The sequence below is a fragment of the Styela clava genome, chromosome 4, assembly GCF_964204865.1.
Source record: "Styela clava chromosome 4, kaStyClav1.hap1.2, whole genome shotgun sequence".
Taxonomy (NCBI): domain Eukaryota; kingdom Metazoa; phylum Chordata; class Ascidiacea; order Stolidobranchia; family Styelidae; genus Styela; species Styela clava.
In genome coordinates, this window is record NC_135253.1 from 11,995,339 (window position 1) to 12,012,415 (window position 17,077).

The following is a 17,077-nucleotide window of genomic DNA, read 5'->3' on the forward strand; positions in this document are numbered from 1 at the left end:
TATCCAAATACTTTTAAGAAATATTATCTCCAAAGCAGTTTTAGTCCTTTCAGAAAAACCTTCAAGCCGCAGTAGTTCCTATTTTGGTTCAACCCGGGGAAGTACCTGGCAAACAACCTTGTGAAGAACATGGTTCAGCAACTAAATAAACACAGTCGTGCAACAGTCTAAATTTCAGCCTAGGGCTCATTATCCACTAAATTATTATACATTCGTGTTTATATGTACCGGATTATAAACATTGATTTTACCGAGACTCGCTGATTCTGAGCAAAGAGAAATAGAGAAAGCCATGCCCCACAATCGCGATGCTAGGTAAGGATTTATTGCATCAAAGCTTGGGAGTTTTATTTCTGTTTTTGTTTTTAACATTAACTTCAGAATAATAATGAACTCCAGTCTTCTTTGACTTTTTCCTCCTTTCCAATCGACGTTTCTGGTAAATGAAAAAAAATATGAATCTGTTTTTTCATTTAATAATAAATACAATAAAGTTATACCAACTTACTTGTTTGGACGTAAGGTTATCTGTAGCCATTTCAATATCTAAAAATAAACAAACGAACTCGATCTTAAAGCAACAACAATAGTTATGAATAAGCAGATCGCCAAAAAAATTATTGATGAGAAAATTAATTAACAGTGAAATCCTAGACCCGTGTACTCTTGACAAAAAATTGTATTCACTTTATTCAACAAAATGGTTGTACTTTTCATATAGGTAATCCTGAAAAAATCTTTGAAACCAAAGACATATTTAGCAAGAATGAACAGTAGTAGACATTCTTATCAGCAATAAGGTATTGAACAAGTTTGATGTAACATATAGTTGCTTCATAATGTCATAAAAGAATAAAAAAAATTCAGCGAATTGATCCAGCATATTGCTTAAAAATTCTCATCACAATGGTGATAGTGTGAATGAACTTGATACGCAAAAATTTGATGTAGCTTTAAATAGGGCCATGACCACTAAGAAATAAAACAGAATAACTACCTTTTGTTTCATTCTTGGCCTTTGTTTTACTTTTCTCAGAATTGCTCATATTCCTCGCAGATGCCTCAGGATCAAAATTAAATACTGTGTCTTGCCTTTTCTTCATGTCAGTCTTTAAATACTTCCTATATTTTTCAATTTTATCATCCAATTCAGCAACAGATTTTCTTTTAGCACCAGAAAATTGAACATTGCCTTTGGACTCCACGTTATCAACATTACCCACTACTTCTATATTAGACGAAACCTCTTGATTTTCATTTTCAATATCATCTTCTACTGCTGCATCATCTTTATCAAAATCAAGATCGACCTTAACTTCAGATAAATTTTGCTTGATTGGTTGCAAATTTTTTTCCATTTCAGTTGCTAATGTTGGATCATTTGAATCATCAACCTCAGCAGTTGACTGGTTTGCAATTTCAACAATTAAATCATCTTTCATTTGTTGCTGAACAAAAAATATAACATCTTGAAGATCCGTAATACTAGCAAGAGTATTGACCCCGTCAGATTTAATAATTTGATTTAGACTTAAAAGAATGTTAGGCTGAATACAAATATAGCATAAACACTCATCCAGATACACAATCGTGTTGAACACAGGTTTCATGTGTGCATAAAAAGGCCTCTATCGTGAGGAAACTTTTCAAATAAAGTTTCACAGAGCAGATCTCAATATGGTAACTAATCTGAAGCATCGAGTAATGGCATAATTAGCCGATTTTAGTGTTAAAAAAGCAGACAATGCTAAAAAAATTTAGAGTATAAATGGCAACAATAGGAAGAAATTGAATATCTCAAGTTTAGGGAATATTGTCAGGTTATTTTAACCCTTTCCGTGCGGTGGGCACGTATACGTACCAACGACAAAAGTCGCTAGATTGCGGCGGGTACGTTAATGTACTCCACTGTTTTATATAGCAATCGGTCGCAAACTGTTGGTCTAGTTTTTCCGGGTTTTTCGAGATTAACATAAGCGACGGTAAATCTCGCTTTCGCTTACGACAGGAATTTTATTTGAGCGGAAGGAGGGAGTGTTTTTGAAATTTATGCAAATTTCGATGTTTTTAGGGTGGTAATAAAAGACATATTATCCCTTCCATCTACCAAAATATTCTGAGTTAGATCACGAAATTGCTACAGCAATAATATGCTATTGTTTGCCAACCACGAAGCGGTAACAGTAAAGGATTTAGCAAATATTTCTATTTTTTATCACGGTTTGAAGTTTCAACTCCCAAGAAAAAAAATGTCCTTTTTCTATCCGGTTTGTGACTCAGACCACCCCTTTTAAAAAAACTTTTTTTTTCAATCGCCAATTGCAAGTTCTTTAAGTAAGCTTTCCAACGAGCCGTCAGTGGGCAGGGAGGATCATTAGTTTTTCGTTAGTCGATCGATTAGTTGTGGGGGTACAAACGCATAAAATCGGCGTAGCAAATACAATTATTTGAAAAAAAAAAAAAAACGCATGGAAAGGGTTAAAGTCATCACAAGTCATAAAATTAAATATGAAGTGCAATTTCAGCCAATGCCAGAAACTGCTTTAAAAATGAAGTGTGGCAAAAATTGAATTCATATAACGTTTTTAACACATGAACCAGAATTCTTTAAAAAATATGTCACAATTGCTATGTCTGCAATTTTACCTGTTTTTCTTTCAACCAGTCTGGAATTATGAAATAAGGAATTTTTCCTCGCTGCCAATCGTTCAATATCATCTTTGATACAGTCTTAACATCGGGTTCACCTCCCTAGAGAATAAACAAAAAATAACAAATTAAAAATAGGCATACAAAGCAAAGACATCAAAACTGCTGGAAAAAAATAATAAAATAGTTTAACATTTTCAAAACTAACTAAAATGAAAATTTAAGATAATGAAATATGGGATGTCCAATCATCAATTTTCCTAAATAAAAATGGAGGTCCTTAGTGATTATGTGAGTATGCTTTGCAATCAGTCAAAAAAGTAGAGTGTATGCCTGGGAGTGCTAAAAGCCTACTATCTCCAAAGGACTATCATGAATAATCAAATCAGTACTTTCAACAATTTCCCTGTTCTTCTCGCCATTTGTTCCAAAAAATCTTCATGGTCTGTCCAACCAATAATTTGATATTGTCGAGATATATATTCCTTCTTTACTCGATTTAAAACTTCAGGAATGTGATCTTCAGGATTTTTCACATGCTCAACTCTAATCTATAACGAGTCCATGAATCAAATTGGTTAAAATCACAATTCGTCAAAACTTAAAAGTAATGTGAATATTGCAATACATTTTAATAATATAATCAATTCGGTGAAGTGAATTCTTGAGCAAAGTAATAAGTTAGGATATCTAAATTGAAAAAACTTCTTGTAAGCCAATGAAATGATTCCCTCAACTGCTTATAAAAAGAATTCAATTCAAACTTCATACTATCACCTATTAAGATTTAATTATGTTATTCTCATATATGAAGCTGTTTCACCCTGAATATTTCACTGAATATACAATACTTTTATTAAAGTATTCAATTTTTTTGTTTGATTGTATTCGGTAGAGTGAATTATTCATTTTTTGTGATTGTTGGTTAGAATATAGTACACCGATTGTTCCCGGTGTGGCAAAACTGTTTGAAAGCAGTGAATCACAACTGCAAATGTAATTATATAACTGCACAAGATTATATTCAATGACTATAATTTCACAATGAAAAGCTTGTATTCGAAACATAAACATAACTGAATTGTTTATGCAAAATTTACTGGTAGGCTGGTTGTGGTAGGCTTGAACACGTAAGTAAAACATTTACCGTAACAACTAACCATCAATAATCCTGAAGGATTTTGAATATTAAAAATTCAACTTACAACTCCTTTCAATATTATCTCAGTTTCAGTATCACCAGATGGATAAACAATTCCAGGACAATCCACCAAAAATATTTTTTTCATCAGAGTTATGTATTGCCAAACCTAGAGGAAAAACAAAACATAAATCTGTTCAATGCATCACTATAATTTAGGTCAGCAAACAACAGAAACCAGCTTTTGTGAATGCCAAAACCTACTTTTGTTATATAAATATTCAATTCTATATTTAATTAAAGTTTTCTGAGAGTCTCTTATATTAATTAAATTTTGACAGTAATTGAATAAAGACACATATATTATGATACCTTGGTTTCTCCTGCTATCGGAGCAACATTGCAAACTTTCTTTTTTCTCAGAGTATTAATGATAGAACTTTTCCCCACATTAGGATAACCAATAAATCCACAACTAATATTCTTCTTGTCACTATGAAGCTGAAAAATAATCAAATACATGAAGTTGCAAATAAATAGGCATTAAAATATCATTTTCCATTTGACTAAGATGAAATGTCATTCATCTTTTATTATTGAATTACTAAAAAACACAAACACAGATTACTTACTTTTCCAAACTGCCTTAGTAAATTGATCAAGGCTCCTTTTCCAAATGGGTTAGTTATAGATGCATGGAACGCTAGCGTCGGTCTCTCTTTTGATAAAGTGGCAACCCAAGATTTCTAAATATGAAATTGGAAACTGTTACAAATGTATATGGACATTAAATCAGTTAATTCTTTCCAGAAAATTTCCCTACACGACTCTCATTCAACCTCTACTTACACCTATAACACAAAATAGAATTGATTAAGCCAATAGATTTGAAAATAAGTTCCTGGCATTGTCATCTCATTTTATCACAACCTGGTTGTGGCTAATAGTCAAATTTTATAAGAACAAAAAACCGGACACTATGTCAATTTGTCCACATGACTGCATGAAAACAAAGTACAGTACAGAATAAAATTTTTTTAGAGAAAATGAAACGCATCGAGCCGATAAATATAGATGAAAGTAATACAAAATTCCAAAAACAAAATCACTTATTTCAGCATACTAATACAGATCTCTACAAAAAAGTTCAGGTATTTTGAATAGAGATGATGAATATTATAATTACTGACTCGATAATATTATAGTTATTTCACCGTAAATTTCAAATCTACATTATAATCAAGATACTCACAGTGACCCAAGTTGGTACCAAATCAACTTTATTTAATATAAATATCAAATGTTTGTGAGGTTTTTCTTTAGCAAGATATCTTTCAACATGTGGACACCGTGTTCCCATCGGATCTCTCACATCAAGCACTTGAATAATAACATCAGAGCAATCCACAACCTGTGATAAAAATAAATTGATGGCTGTTTATCTTACCATTTTATTTTATAATTGTCAATCATACAATCATAAAAAAAAGCAGCAATCAAAATAATTGTAGTTTCTAAATTTACACAATATATTTGTAGGACTATCACTCTGCCCAAGACTTTGCACAGGCACCTACCTATTGTTAGGTTAGGAGTTACTATAGTTTGAAAGAACCAGAATATTTCAAATTTGGCTCTGGCTACCCAATTAATTACACCCTGGGTGAGGTAGTGGGCATGGGATTAGAACCCCAGATAATACCTCTTGATGTCATCATAATCAAATTTGAAGCTTTACCCACTAGAGCACTTCCACACTATCAACCAAAATCTTAACATCATGCTATCTAGCTAGAATAGCTAAATGATACCAAACATCATTCAACATTCCTTCAGTAGCACACTGTGGTTCATACTCCTGTTCTTGTTCTGAATATAATCATACCTTGTACAGTTCATTCCAAATGCGCTTAGACTGCCCAGCAGTGAAGTACGCACCAAGAACAACATTTTTTGTCCCGTCATCCTCTCGTACTAAATCCAAATCTTTTTCTTCTTTATAGAGATCTGACGATTTTTCAACCTGGAAGAAAAAGATGTAATTCAAAAAAATACTAGATGATTAGAACATGTTCGATAATTCTACCTAAAAATAATCTCACCTCAGCAGACAACGATTCTAAATCTGTAAATTTTAAACTAGGACGTTTCCTAGTTGATTTCTTCCCAAATGTTGACCCAAAACTTTCAGTGTCAAGAATATGTACCCGAGCATTCTGTATAAGAAAAAATTGAATTTGTTAGGTACAGTGACTTTTCAGTTTGTTACTGGCTTAATAGTGTAAGTTTCGTTTGGCATAATTAAAATTTCAGATATTCATTACTAATGTGCCCAAGAAAGGTCCAACCGGCTTCTTCTGAAGTGAAGAAAAGTAATACCAGATGCAACTAAAACTATATGGAACTTGGAAGTATGATGTCACTATCGGCCCCAGTATATATGGATTAAGGTGATTTGAAGCAATAAAATGCTGAACAAAATACTCGTACACCTAAAATTTTTGTGATTTCTCCTTAAAAAAGTTATTCATTTTTTGTTCAATTTTCAAAATCACACACAAAATAAATTATTACCTTGGCTCTGTCATGTAATAATGACATTGGTAATTTCCCAGTTCTTAACACAAGTTGATATGGATCCTTCATAACATTTCCAATTTCTTTCTGAAATCTCTGAAGATTTTTTTGAGCGATGACCCTTGTGTTACCTGCAATAGAATACAAAACTCTTATAGCCCATACAATTAAGTAATAATCTTAATTCCAAAACTTCCCAAAGAATTTATGAATAAGGGCTGACCTGGCCCAATGTTTCAACAGCCTAATTCTGGACAGTGTCGCGAGCCGAGGCCTTACTAATACTGATTAATATGTTATAAACCTGTTCCAAACCATATTTCCATAAACATATAAATATTATATAAAATTTAACAAACTGTGAGAGACCAGAAATATACGCAACTGTTCCTTTCTTCAAAAAATATAGTGGTTGTCATAAATAATGACTGTTTGTTTTAAGGGCAATTATGTCACACCTCCACAAAAAAAAAGTTCATAAATTAGACAAACTAATTTTATCATAAAATTATTAACAATTGCCAGATTAAAATTCTATTTATTGAGTAAAATATGTGTTCTTCATGTCTCAGTGAAATAAGACAGTTTAAAATGAAGTATAAACTTATTCAAACTCACCAAACCATCTTCGGTTTGGTTCCACTCGTGCTTGTGTACCAGATGGAAGCTCTCCTTGAAATTCAGGAGGTTTCACAATTTTTCCTTTACGATTTCTAGAAAGATTGATGTTATAAATGAGACGAGCTACAAATGAGTTAAATTAAATGTGCAATAAGAAGAAATAAAAACATAGTTTCAAATTAGTGGTAACCATTATAGACATTAATTAATCAAAATCAGACTTTACCTCACAGCCTTTCCACCTCTGTACATATTAAGTCTCTTTATTGTTGCCTTTGTTCTCATATTTTGACCTCCTTTGCCAACTTCTTTAGCTCGGTCTGTATATTTTTAAGAAGGCACAAAAATATATTTATTCACAATTGTATATATCCACTGTACTTAAATTTGAATCTAGGGTGAAATGGACATAATATGGTAAATTAATCCCAAAATCTGGATAATTCGAAAACAAGAGGAATTACATGATAATAATTATTTGTGCTATAGGATCCATATACCCAAATAATAAAGTAGTAATTGCGTATTTTGCATTCTCGAACCAGTATAAATTGGATTGCCAATTGAACATACGAATACTGTATATTAAAATATTAGATAGCTTAGTTTCAGTTCAGAAATGGCGTACTATTGATAGAAACATGCTATTCCTAAGAGTTTTGCACATTGATGTACATACCTGGATTATCTCCAGATGCAGATTTCCTTATCCTTCCTTCATTCCTTTTCTTAGTTTTGGCCATTTTTTGTTGTTACAAATCAAAACTATTAGTAAAGTATTATTGTCCTGTTGTCCTAGAATAATACTTTATACTGAATACATGATTATAATTAATAGGATTTATTGGAAATGGAAATTTCTGGTACAGAAATGCCAATAAAACTTGTATCGCTATTACTGTATTAAGTGTATAAAAATTACATCTAGATTAAATAAAAATGTCGAGGGCTATATATATACAATCATATTGAAATAACACGTACACTATCACAATGATAAAGGCTATACAAATATTAGATATACATGTCCAAGTGGATTTAGGTCTCTATATTTAATATACAGTCATCTAATAGGACCGGTATGGTTCAATTTTAGATGCAAAATAGGGCTGGATTCAGATATTTATTTTCATTGTACAGTTGTACAAGAGTTGAATGTAAAACAATAACTACATGAAAAAATACCAAAAAACGGAAAACATTGAATATTTTCAAAATATCTCAACTGTGAGGTTGGGACAATTCAACTTACATACAACTTCGAACCATTTCAAAAAATTCAAGTGCAGGTTAAAAAAAGCGCCAAAGCGTGAAATCCTGTGTAGTTTCGTACCTCAAGTATTTCTAGTAACGATCAATCTCATACCTTTATCATATACATACCTGATACATACCTTTATCATATTTCACCAAAACCTGTAGGGTCACATTTTGGCCAGAACAGCCATAGACCACTTATAACACTATCGCCCTTGAGTGGTGCATACCATATATGTACACACCCTTTAAACTTAACTATTCCCGCGTTTTATAGTATGTGGTATCATCACTCAATGGTGTTGTACATTCATCCAAATTCTTAATTTTTTAAAAAAAAATTTTTTATTACTATATTCATATGCCAGTGTATTTCATGTTGTGTTGTGTCTTTATTTATAGATGTTGTTTTGTCTAACAAACTCCTTTGTACAAACAGTTTTGTACACTCCACCCTTATCCCTGTTACCACATCCTGACATCCACCCACCCTCCTTGCACAACTGCCTGTATAAAGGACCATATTGTACATATTTGATTTACCCTATTATAATTTATATATATCAAAAGGGGTGTATGCCGCAGATCTGTGTTTTAGGCCAATATGGTCTTGTGCATACATCCCGTCTTCAGTATTTATAATTACTTACTCTTTTATATTGCTTTTACGAGACGAATAAACATACATACATACAACCCCACCATGACTAAGCCATATATGACACAGTCAGGTGGGGGTTGGGATTGATATATGCAAAGAATGTTATGCTACCACCACTAGAAGTAGGCTACTTTCAGACTTTAGGTCTGTAGGAACGAAACTACACAGCCAGACAGAACCCAATACCGGTACCGTACCACTATAAAACAAACAAAAAATCACCAAAAACTGCATATATATTCATACAGTCATACGAACACATTCATCCATTACCGGTACAGGCACCGCACGGTCGTACCCAAACCACTTTTTTTTAACTTTCTCCAGGTTAGCCTACCGGTATCTATTATTTTGATACGATTCATGATATCAATCCCAGCAGCCGGATGCCTGGTGAGAGATGATGAACACCACTCTGGAGGTATAAGTTACAATTACATCATTGACAGTCATCAATCAATGGTTACATAACCCAGAGATGAACGCAGGAACATGCCGTTTGGTAGCTGCAATAACGCAGGAGTCAATTTAAAATCGGACATGGTGTGTCCGGTTTGTTACATACATGGCTAAACAAGACTCATTCAAGACTTAACTCCTCAATGGTATATATATATATATATCTCGGTATGCTGCATTTAATTCAAAATACTCTAAACAAACTAACAAAAGAAAAAATGACACTGTTACAATTTCGGTGCAACCTACTGAACTAACCGGGTAATGGCACAATTCACCATGAGCGTTGGCTCAGAGCCTAGTGTTTTCTTCCGCTGCAGATGTTATTTTACCAGAAATTTCTACTCTGCTGAATATGGGAAACATTTTGAGTTTGAAGATAACGGTCAAGAATTTATTCAGCAAAATTCTAAAGTGAGTATATTTGTCAGGTGTCCAAATATTATATTGTTTGCTGGTTTGGGGCAAGAACTTTAGATAATACTTCAATATTGACCCAATTTCATTCCTGTTTTGTATATACATACCTTTATATTTGGTAAGTGAGCGAAGAATCTCTGTTTATGCTTCTATTTTAAAACATACCCAAGGTTTTGTCCACTCCATGATTTCTAAATTTCAGTTTTGTTTATATGTAATCTTGTATAATACTATCAATTGAACTTTGATTTTATTTATACCATCAGCCTCTTTTTTTATAGCTCTTAGAGGAAATAGGGTGTTCCACCCCAGAAAAGAAGAATAAACTGCTTTTTGTACTTGAAAAAGAGAGTACAAGAAGAAAAAATATAGATGCACAATCAGTACAACGGAAGAGTAAAATCAAGGCTTGTTATGCACCTTTGCACAAAGTGAATGTCTTGAAGGTATGATGTTATATATGCATCAGATGATATATTATTGCAATAAAATGTCCAAAAACAGGAATAAAAAAAATACAATTGCATCAAGTACATATTGAGTATCAAATCTTCTTAATTTAGGAAGAATATTTGAAAGAAGAATTTCTGGCCATTGTCAAGCATGCTAAAGAAGGAAATGCCACATTTGCAAGCTTGTCGAAAAAATTGAAGAAAGAAAAAGTAGAAGGCGTATATCGATTGCCAGTTTTTAAGAAGACATTTTGCAAAAACTTAGCAGAAGAACTTAACAATTTTGAAAGTAGCAATATGCCAAAAGGTCGTCCAAACACAATGAATAATGGTGGAGTGAGTATTAGAAATGCCAACAGTGTGCAAGGTGCCACATGCGCAAAAAACAACGCGCATGCTTACCGACAGTTTTTCCGTATCTGCATTGGCCAAAATCACCACCATCTACTAGGAAAACGCTTTCGATATGGAGGCAATGAATTGGCAAAATTTTTAGTAGTTTGTGGAAATTTTCAAGTACCATTGGTATCAGATTTCTTGTAGTTGTTATTAATTTATAACAAGCCTAAATCTCCCGCTTTTCAGATTCTACTTGATGAATTAGGATTCAATGAGGATTTTATTACACCGCTGCGTGAATGTTACCTTGACCCTATTGCGAAGATTCTATTCCCGGATTGGGTGGATGAAAAACTAGATTCTCATAAAGCGTTTACAGTCAATTATAAAGAAGATCAAGATTTAGACTTGGGATATCATTATGATAATGCAGAGGTAACCTTGAATGTGTGCCTTGGAAAAGATTTTGATGATGGAAGCCTATATTTTGGTTCAATGAGGCAGGTATGGGTTTGAATAATAATAGTTGCCCATTCTTTCGTATTCTGCCAAAAGAGGGATTATTAGTTTTTTTGTTCAACAGGAATGCAATAGGTCTGACAAGACTGTGGAAGTCAAACACAAAGTTGGTGAAGGAGTGTTACACAGAGGACAACACAAACATGGTGCCATGCCCATTTCATATGGCGAAAGAACCAACTTGATTATATGGATGAGATCTTCATCAATTAGAAACCAGCTTTGCCCTATGTGTGATAACAAACCCACACTCGCACCTGCTATTGGCTTTGGTGATGGATTTACAAGACATGACACACTAACAGTGCAAGTATGCAGTTTACATTAGCGACTCGTGCCACACTTAATCAAATACTACAATGTGAAAAGCTGCGTGGCTAATCAAATTTAAGAATGTTCCAAATTAGAAAAGGTATTTTTCAAATGTATTTTAGAAAAAGGTTTAGCTTGAGGCCCACAGCCTACTTAAATCGTGTCATTGCTACAGTTTCCTTCAATTGCTTTTGCTAAGTATTTTTAAATAATTAATTGCAATAAATATATTCATTTATAATAGAAAGCATAAAAGGGTTTCATTATTATCTGCGAAGAGAGTCTACTGAGAATATTATTTTATGATTCTAGCAGCCCGTCAATTCTATCTAGTCTGTGGATGATTATCAGTTATTGCACACACAAGCACACCAATTGCGGATAAAAGTATGCAATCGTCGATTCGTTGCAGATACCACTGAACCGTGCCACAGGTGCAAAATCAAATCAATGCATTGCACTTGTGGTATAGTCGTATTGCGGACTGGGCTGGAAAAAAAGCTCGCTTTCGAAGTGCTAGCCTGTTTACACTGACATTGGAAGAATAAAGCATTAATTATAATAATAAAAATATAAAACAATGCCACCGATGAATAAATATATAAGCAATCACCATATGGATACCAATGCGAATAATAATTGGACCAACTGATACAAAATGCTTCAGTGAACAACAAATTACCTAACAAGCATTTGGCAATCTTATCGGCTTCTATAAAAAATTGCATTGATATTTCTCTAAACAATTAGCTATAGTTTTGTCTCTAACAAAAGCATTATAAATCTATAGTGTTCTATTTGAAAACTTGCATCAGTGTTTTCAGCTTGTATACAAAGACTTGTCAAGGTTATCAATGCCAGCTTCAAACAAAACTTGAATGACGGATTTTATCCACTCGAAATATGCAGTAATCACAGGATTATGTATAATAAACTTTTGGTCATGATGGATCCACTTTTAAAAGATCATTAATTTGTTGCCGATACATTGCCTTTACGTCCGCTAGGTCCATCCTCAACTCTTCATTCTCTTCTTCCTTTTCTCCATACATGGTTAAGATTGCAGAATAACGTCCTTCAACATCAGCAAGTTTATCTTTCATGGTTTGGAGCTCCTTGGAAACACCTTCCAAATCTTCATTTAAATTTGTTAATCGAACTATTTCTTCAGCCATTGATGATCTAGTTCTTTCAAGCATGTTAATGTCACCTCGTAGCTGAGCTATTTCACCATCACGAAGCTTGATCATCGTCTGAAGATTTTCTAAAACATTTGACGAGGACATGGGCTTTCCAGAGTCTAATGACAATTGACTAGCTAATGTAGGGAGAGAATTAGAGCTCATATGCTTGTCAAATGTTTCAGTAGAATGGAATGCATCATTTGAGCTTCCAACTGACTCGGTTTCAACAAGCTGATTGCTGGAAACAGAAGTTATCTCAGATCTACTCCACATCATTCTCTCTTTCTCTTTTTGAAGTGCTTCATGCTGTGATGCAAATTTTTTTCGTTCCGCTTCCAATCGTACCTTTTCCATTTGTAGTTGATTTTCTAAGAAAAGACGTTCTTTTCTAGATTTGTGTACAGTTTCTTTTTGTAAAATTCTCAATTCTTCCAATTCCTCAGAAACCAGAGATGTTTGAGTTTTGTATTCATCAACTTTATTTTTCAATATATCTATTTCCTTAAGTTGCTGAGATATAGTGTTCTGAGCACTTTCAACTTGTTTTTCATAGGCAGATGCTTTTGATTTTGCTTCAATGGCACCATTCTGTGCAATTCTTTCATTTTCCCGGGCAGTTAATAACTCAGCTTGTGCTTCCCCTAATCTATTGTTCAATGTTTTCTCAAGCGCATTCCATGAACGTTGTTGCGATGAATGAGTGGCCTGAAGGTTTTCAATTTGCCTCAGGAGGGGCCTTGTAGTATTTGAAACATTATCACTCAAGTCTTGATTGCGTCCCTCAGATTCTTGTATCCTCTGTTGTAATTCTCTTATTTCTCTCCTGTGATCGTCATCTTTTCTGGATGCCGCTGCTTCAGACCTTGACACAGTGTTATTCAATTCCATTATTTGAAGCAATAATAATTGTTTTTGATGTTCATGTTCGCCAGATAGTTTTTTCCTTTCAAAGTCATGTTCACGCTTTATGTCATCTTCTTTAGACTTCCATTCAAGACTCGACTTGCTTTCTTTTTCAGCTATTTGCTTATGTAAATCACCAATTTCATTGTAGGCAGCATCTATGTTGACTTGTAATGCACGTTGCTTTTCTTCTGATTGTGACAATTTTTCTTGCAGCATTTGTGTCTGTCTCTCCCGTTGTTCATAAGCATCGGATATTCTCAAACTTGTTTCTCGTTCTTCCCGTCCCTGCCCTTGAGCTTCTTTGAGTTCAGTTTTTATTTTTGAATTTTCACCTTCAATTTTTGCAAATTTCTCTTTTAAAGTTTTAAGTTCAGCTTCTCTGTCTTGCCCTTGGGTCTTTAGTTTCTTTATTAAATTATTCTGTTGAAGATGCTTTTTCGCAAGAGCTTCACCTTCTTCCATTAGACCCTTGATGGATTCTTCCTTTTCTGCTATCGCAGCTTGAACTTGCTCATGTGTCATTCTTGACGCCAATTGACTTTTTAAAACAAGTATTTGCTTTTTTAAATTATCATTTTCTTCTTTTAAAATTGTATTGCTGTTTTCCATTGCTGCTACAGAGTTGGTTAGTTTTTCAGATTTTTTACTAGCTTCCTCTTCACATTTCTTTTTTGTATTTATGATTTCAGATTTTAAATTATCATTCTCTTCATTTAATTGGGCATTTTTGTAACTTAATGTCATCAGCTGTTGTTCATAAACCTCCATTTTTTCACATAATTCTGTGTACTTTTTATTTTCAGATTGATGGTCATTTTCATGTACAAATTGTTCAGCAGCAGAAGTTTCAATTACATTACTTGATACAATATTATTATTATCGTTATTCTCGAAAGCCAATTCTGCCCCGATTGTTGTTGAACTACTTGTGGCAGAATCTTGAGAATCAGGATGGATTGGTTGGGAATTATGATTCATTTCATCTACCGATTGTGGATCATTATCTTGAGAAGACATTGGTAGAGTTCTATCTGTGTATCCATCATCGGGTAAAGGAGATAAAGCTTGGGAGGCATCAGATTCAACACCATCTATGTTAACCACCTGCACAGAAGATGGAATAGAAATAGGTCCATCATATTTTGATGATACTTCACTCGCTATACTATCATGGTCAAGAATATCTATTTCACTAGAAGCAGCTGTTGATACACTTGGTGAAGTTGGTCGCTCTAAAGACAATCTTCTATTTTCAGTAGTTTCAATCACTTTTTCTTCATCTATTTTTATAGTGTCATCATTAGATGTGATTACTTCAAGAGAAATGCTTTTATGCATGTTCCCATCTGATGAATCATTGTCATTGATGCCTGTTATTTCACTAGAATCATCGACACTAACCACAAGAGGAGTATCTGAATAGTCAGAGTTGTCAACCATAGTAAAGTTTCCAGGCATATTGTCAGAGGCTGATTCATTGAGTATAAGTTCAGAAAAGTCAGATTTCATATAACTGCTTTCCTTTGAAATGATGGAATCCTTTATTTCTGCCCCTCCTAAGGTGTGTTGTGCATCTTTATTTTCTGAACTGCCTGAAACTTCACTGTGATGCACCAACTTATCCTGTGGTATCTTGGCAGTTTGTGATTTAGGGCTGGCATTCTCAGAATCCAAAATCGAGAAGAAATCTTCACTGAAGTCATTAGCATTTGATTTAGCGGAAGAAGTGGGTTTTGTTAGTCTATCAACTCTTGCTTTCCTTTTTGTGGAAAAATCAGCTTTTTTGATTTGAGTTTTATCAATATTTATCTCTACATTAGGTTCATTCTTTTGGGGATGAACAGTTGGAATATTCTCAATATGACCTGTTACATTTTGACTTGATTCTTTAGCTTGTATATCCAAAGCTTTGTCAATCTTCTTTTGTGCTTCGCTAAGAGCACTTTTAGCATAGTCGGTGATTGAAAACCAACTCATTTTATATTTTTACTTTACCATATTTAACTGTAAAGGTGTCAATAAGTTAGATTTTCAAGATTACATGGATTAAGAAGCTAGTTCTGTAGTTAACAGATAAAAACAAAAAAATATTCATTTCACAATAATGAGTGCTGGAGTGTGACCCACCCTGGTCGAGTTGCCACATACCGGTACCACCTGAGTCTGTGAGTAACATATGTTATTGCCTGACATTACGGTACTGGTACGGTATCTTCTCACATAGGCTACCGGTACCGGTATGTATTAAAAGAATAGCATAAAACGAAAACAATTCATACGGCAACGTCATGTTCAGACCGCTGGATAGCAGCAGGGCGCATTACTGGATTGTATACGTAATCAGCCGAGATATCTGCGGTCCTGCTGTGGTCCAGTATCCGGTGCGCGATTAAGCCTCACAAAAGTCATATTGGGGGTGTCAAAATAGGGCTGACGAAATGCGGTCGTTGCGTGTCAAATTGGGGGGTGACGAAATAGGGTCGTCGAGTCAAGTTAGAGGTGACGAAATACGGTCGGTTCGTGTCAGATTAAGGGTGTCGAAATACGGTTGCTGCGAAGAAACCGAAGATTTGATTTCCGCATGTCAGAATAGTAGCAGCACGTTTTGAACTGGACATATATAATTCCGGTAATTTTATGAAAAATATATATGTATCATAGTCAAACGTGGTTAGGTATTTAAACTCAATTTACCGCAATTATCTTTTCACTTTTTAATACAGCGATATTGGACGTCTAATACATTTAAAGCAAGTATAGGGGTGGCAAAATACGGTCGGTGCATGTCAGATTGGGGGTGACGAAATATGGTCGTTGCGTGGTGTCAGGTTAGGGGTGACGAAATACGGTCGCTGCGAAGAAACCTTAACTATTTGATTTCCGCATGTCAGAATAGTAGCAGCACGTTTTGAACTGGACATATATAATACCAAACATAGCGTAAATAATTAATATAAAGCATAGGTAATTTTATGAAAAGTATATATGTGTCATAGTTAAAAGTGGTTTTGTAATTCAACTACATTTGCTAAATAATTGAACAATTATCTTTTTACTTTTCAATATAGCGATATTGGACGTATAATACATTTAAAATAAGTATCGGAGAGTATAAAATAGGAAAAAAAAATTTAACGTCCCCTCGTGGGTACTTTTGAAAATGTCGAAAAATTAAAGTTTTGGATGGGCGATTTCTCGAAAACTTCCAAAAAAGTCAGCATTACGAATTTTAGATATATTGATCGTACCATAGTTTTGAGGATTGCTACCACAGGTAGTCTTCAAACCATGAATGACAGAATTCTTTGCAGCGAATGCTAATACACCGACTGTATGGGCATTAAATTAGCGGCAATTGCTGAATAGCACTCCATGCCCATAGAACCTAACGCTTCCAATGCTACTACTCCACATCACCAAGCCTGAAAACTATCAGGAAGCCTCACAACATAAGCAAAGTCAATTGTCTGTGCAATCTATCTGCAAAGTTATTATTATCAAAGATACTGCAATGTTTTAACCAAATTTCGCAACATCCTAATTGTCGTCATCTGGAAGTAGACCATCGAGAGTTATTGTT

General features: G+C 34.1%; 3 protein-coding genes across 4 annotated transcripts; 1 reads left to right on the forward strand and 2 right to left on the reverse strand.

The window, feature by feature from the left end:
• Positions 1-304: 304 nt before the first annotated feature.
• On the reverse strand, positions 305-8,560 carry LOC120325942 (uncharacterized). Of its 2 annotated transcripts, XM_078112071.1 has the most exons (16): positions 8,383-8,560; positions 7,668-7,783; positions 7,215-7,308; positions 6,986-7,080; positions 6,365-6,498; positions 5,893-6,006; positions 5,676-5,813; positions 5,043-5,201; positions 4,423-4,536; positions 4,163-4,291; positions 3,855-3,959; positions 3,042-3,200; positions 2,647-2,751; positions 998-1,448; positions 509-546; positions 305-436 (listed from the first exon to the last, which is right to left on the reverse strand). In XM_078112071.1, exons 2-16 carry the CDS (start codon positions 7,729-7,731, stop codon positions 332-334), a joined length of 2,004 nt encoding a protein of 667 aa, XP_077968197.1. In that variant the 5' UTR covers positions 7,732-7,783; positions 8,383-8,560; the 3' UTR covers positions 305-331. The 2 variants fall into 2 exon arrangements, with proteins under 2 accessions (XP_077968197.1, XP_077968196.1); XM_078112070.1 differs by lacking the exon at positions 8,383-8,560 and having other exon boundaries at positions 7,668-7,807.
• A 953-nt stretch (positions 8,561-9,513) lies between these two features.
• Positions 9,514-11,580, forward strand: LOC120325888 (2-oxoglutarate and iron-dependent oxygenase domain-containing protein 2-like). The gene is made up of 5 exons (XM_039392065.2): positions 9,514-9,779; positions 10,067-10,231; positions 10,349-10,573; positions 10,823-11,080; positions 11,160-11,580. Exons 1-5 carry the CDS (start codon positions 9,630-9,632, stop codon positions 11,421-11,423), a joined length of 1,062 nt encoding a protein of 353 aa, XP_039247999.2. The 5' UTR covers positions 9,514-9,629; the 3' UTR covers positions 11,424-11,580.
• A 372-nt stretch (positions 11,581-11,952) lies between these two features.
• LOC120325887 (TATA element modulatory factor-like) lies at positions 11,953-15,522 on the reverse strand. Its single transcript, XM_039392064.2, has one exon. The coding sequence runs from the start codon at positions 15,472-15,474 to the stop codon at positions 12,349-12,351; it is 3,126 nt and encodes a 1,041-aa protein (XP_039247998.2). The 5' UTR covers positions 15,475-15,522; the 3' UTR covers positions 11,953-12,348.
• Between the last annotated feature and the right edge of the window lie 1,555 nt (positions 15,523-17,077).

Bases quoted from the DNA above. Each gene is read 5' to 3' on its own strand.
- LOC120325942 (XM_078112071.1), bottom strand. From the start codon at position 7,731: ATGGCCAAAACTAAGAAAAGGAATGAAGGAAGGATAAGGAAATCTGCA. The intron at 4,292-4,422 runs GTAAGTAATCTG...ATTATTTTTCAG, and splicing joins TACTAAGGCAGTTTGGAAAA to CTTCATAGTGACAAGAAGAA. The intron at 1,449-2,646 runs GTAAAATTGCAG...TTTTTTGTTCAG, and splicing joins ACTGGTTGAAAGAAAAACAG to CAACAAATGAAAGATGATTT.
- LOC120325888 (XM_039392065.2), top strand. From the start codon at position 9,630: ATGGCACAATTCACCATGAGCGTTGGCTCAGAGCCTAGTGTTTTCTTC. The intron at 10,232-10,348 runs GTATGATGTTAT...TTCTTAATTTAG, and splicing joins ACAAAGTGAATGTCTTGAAG to GAAGAATATTTGAAAGAAGA. The intron at 10,574-10,822 runs GTGAGTATTAGA...CCCGCTTTTCAG, and splicing joins ACACAATGAATAATGGTGGA to ATTCTACTTGATGAATTAGG.
- LOC120325887 (XM_039392064.2), bottom strand. From the start codon at position 15,474: ATGAGTTGGTTTTCAATCACCGACTATGCTAAAAGTGCTCTTAGCGAA.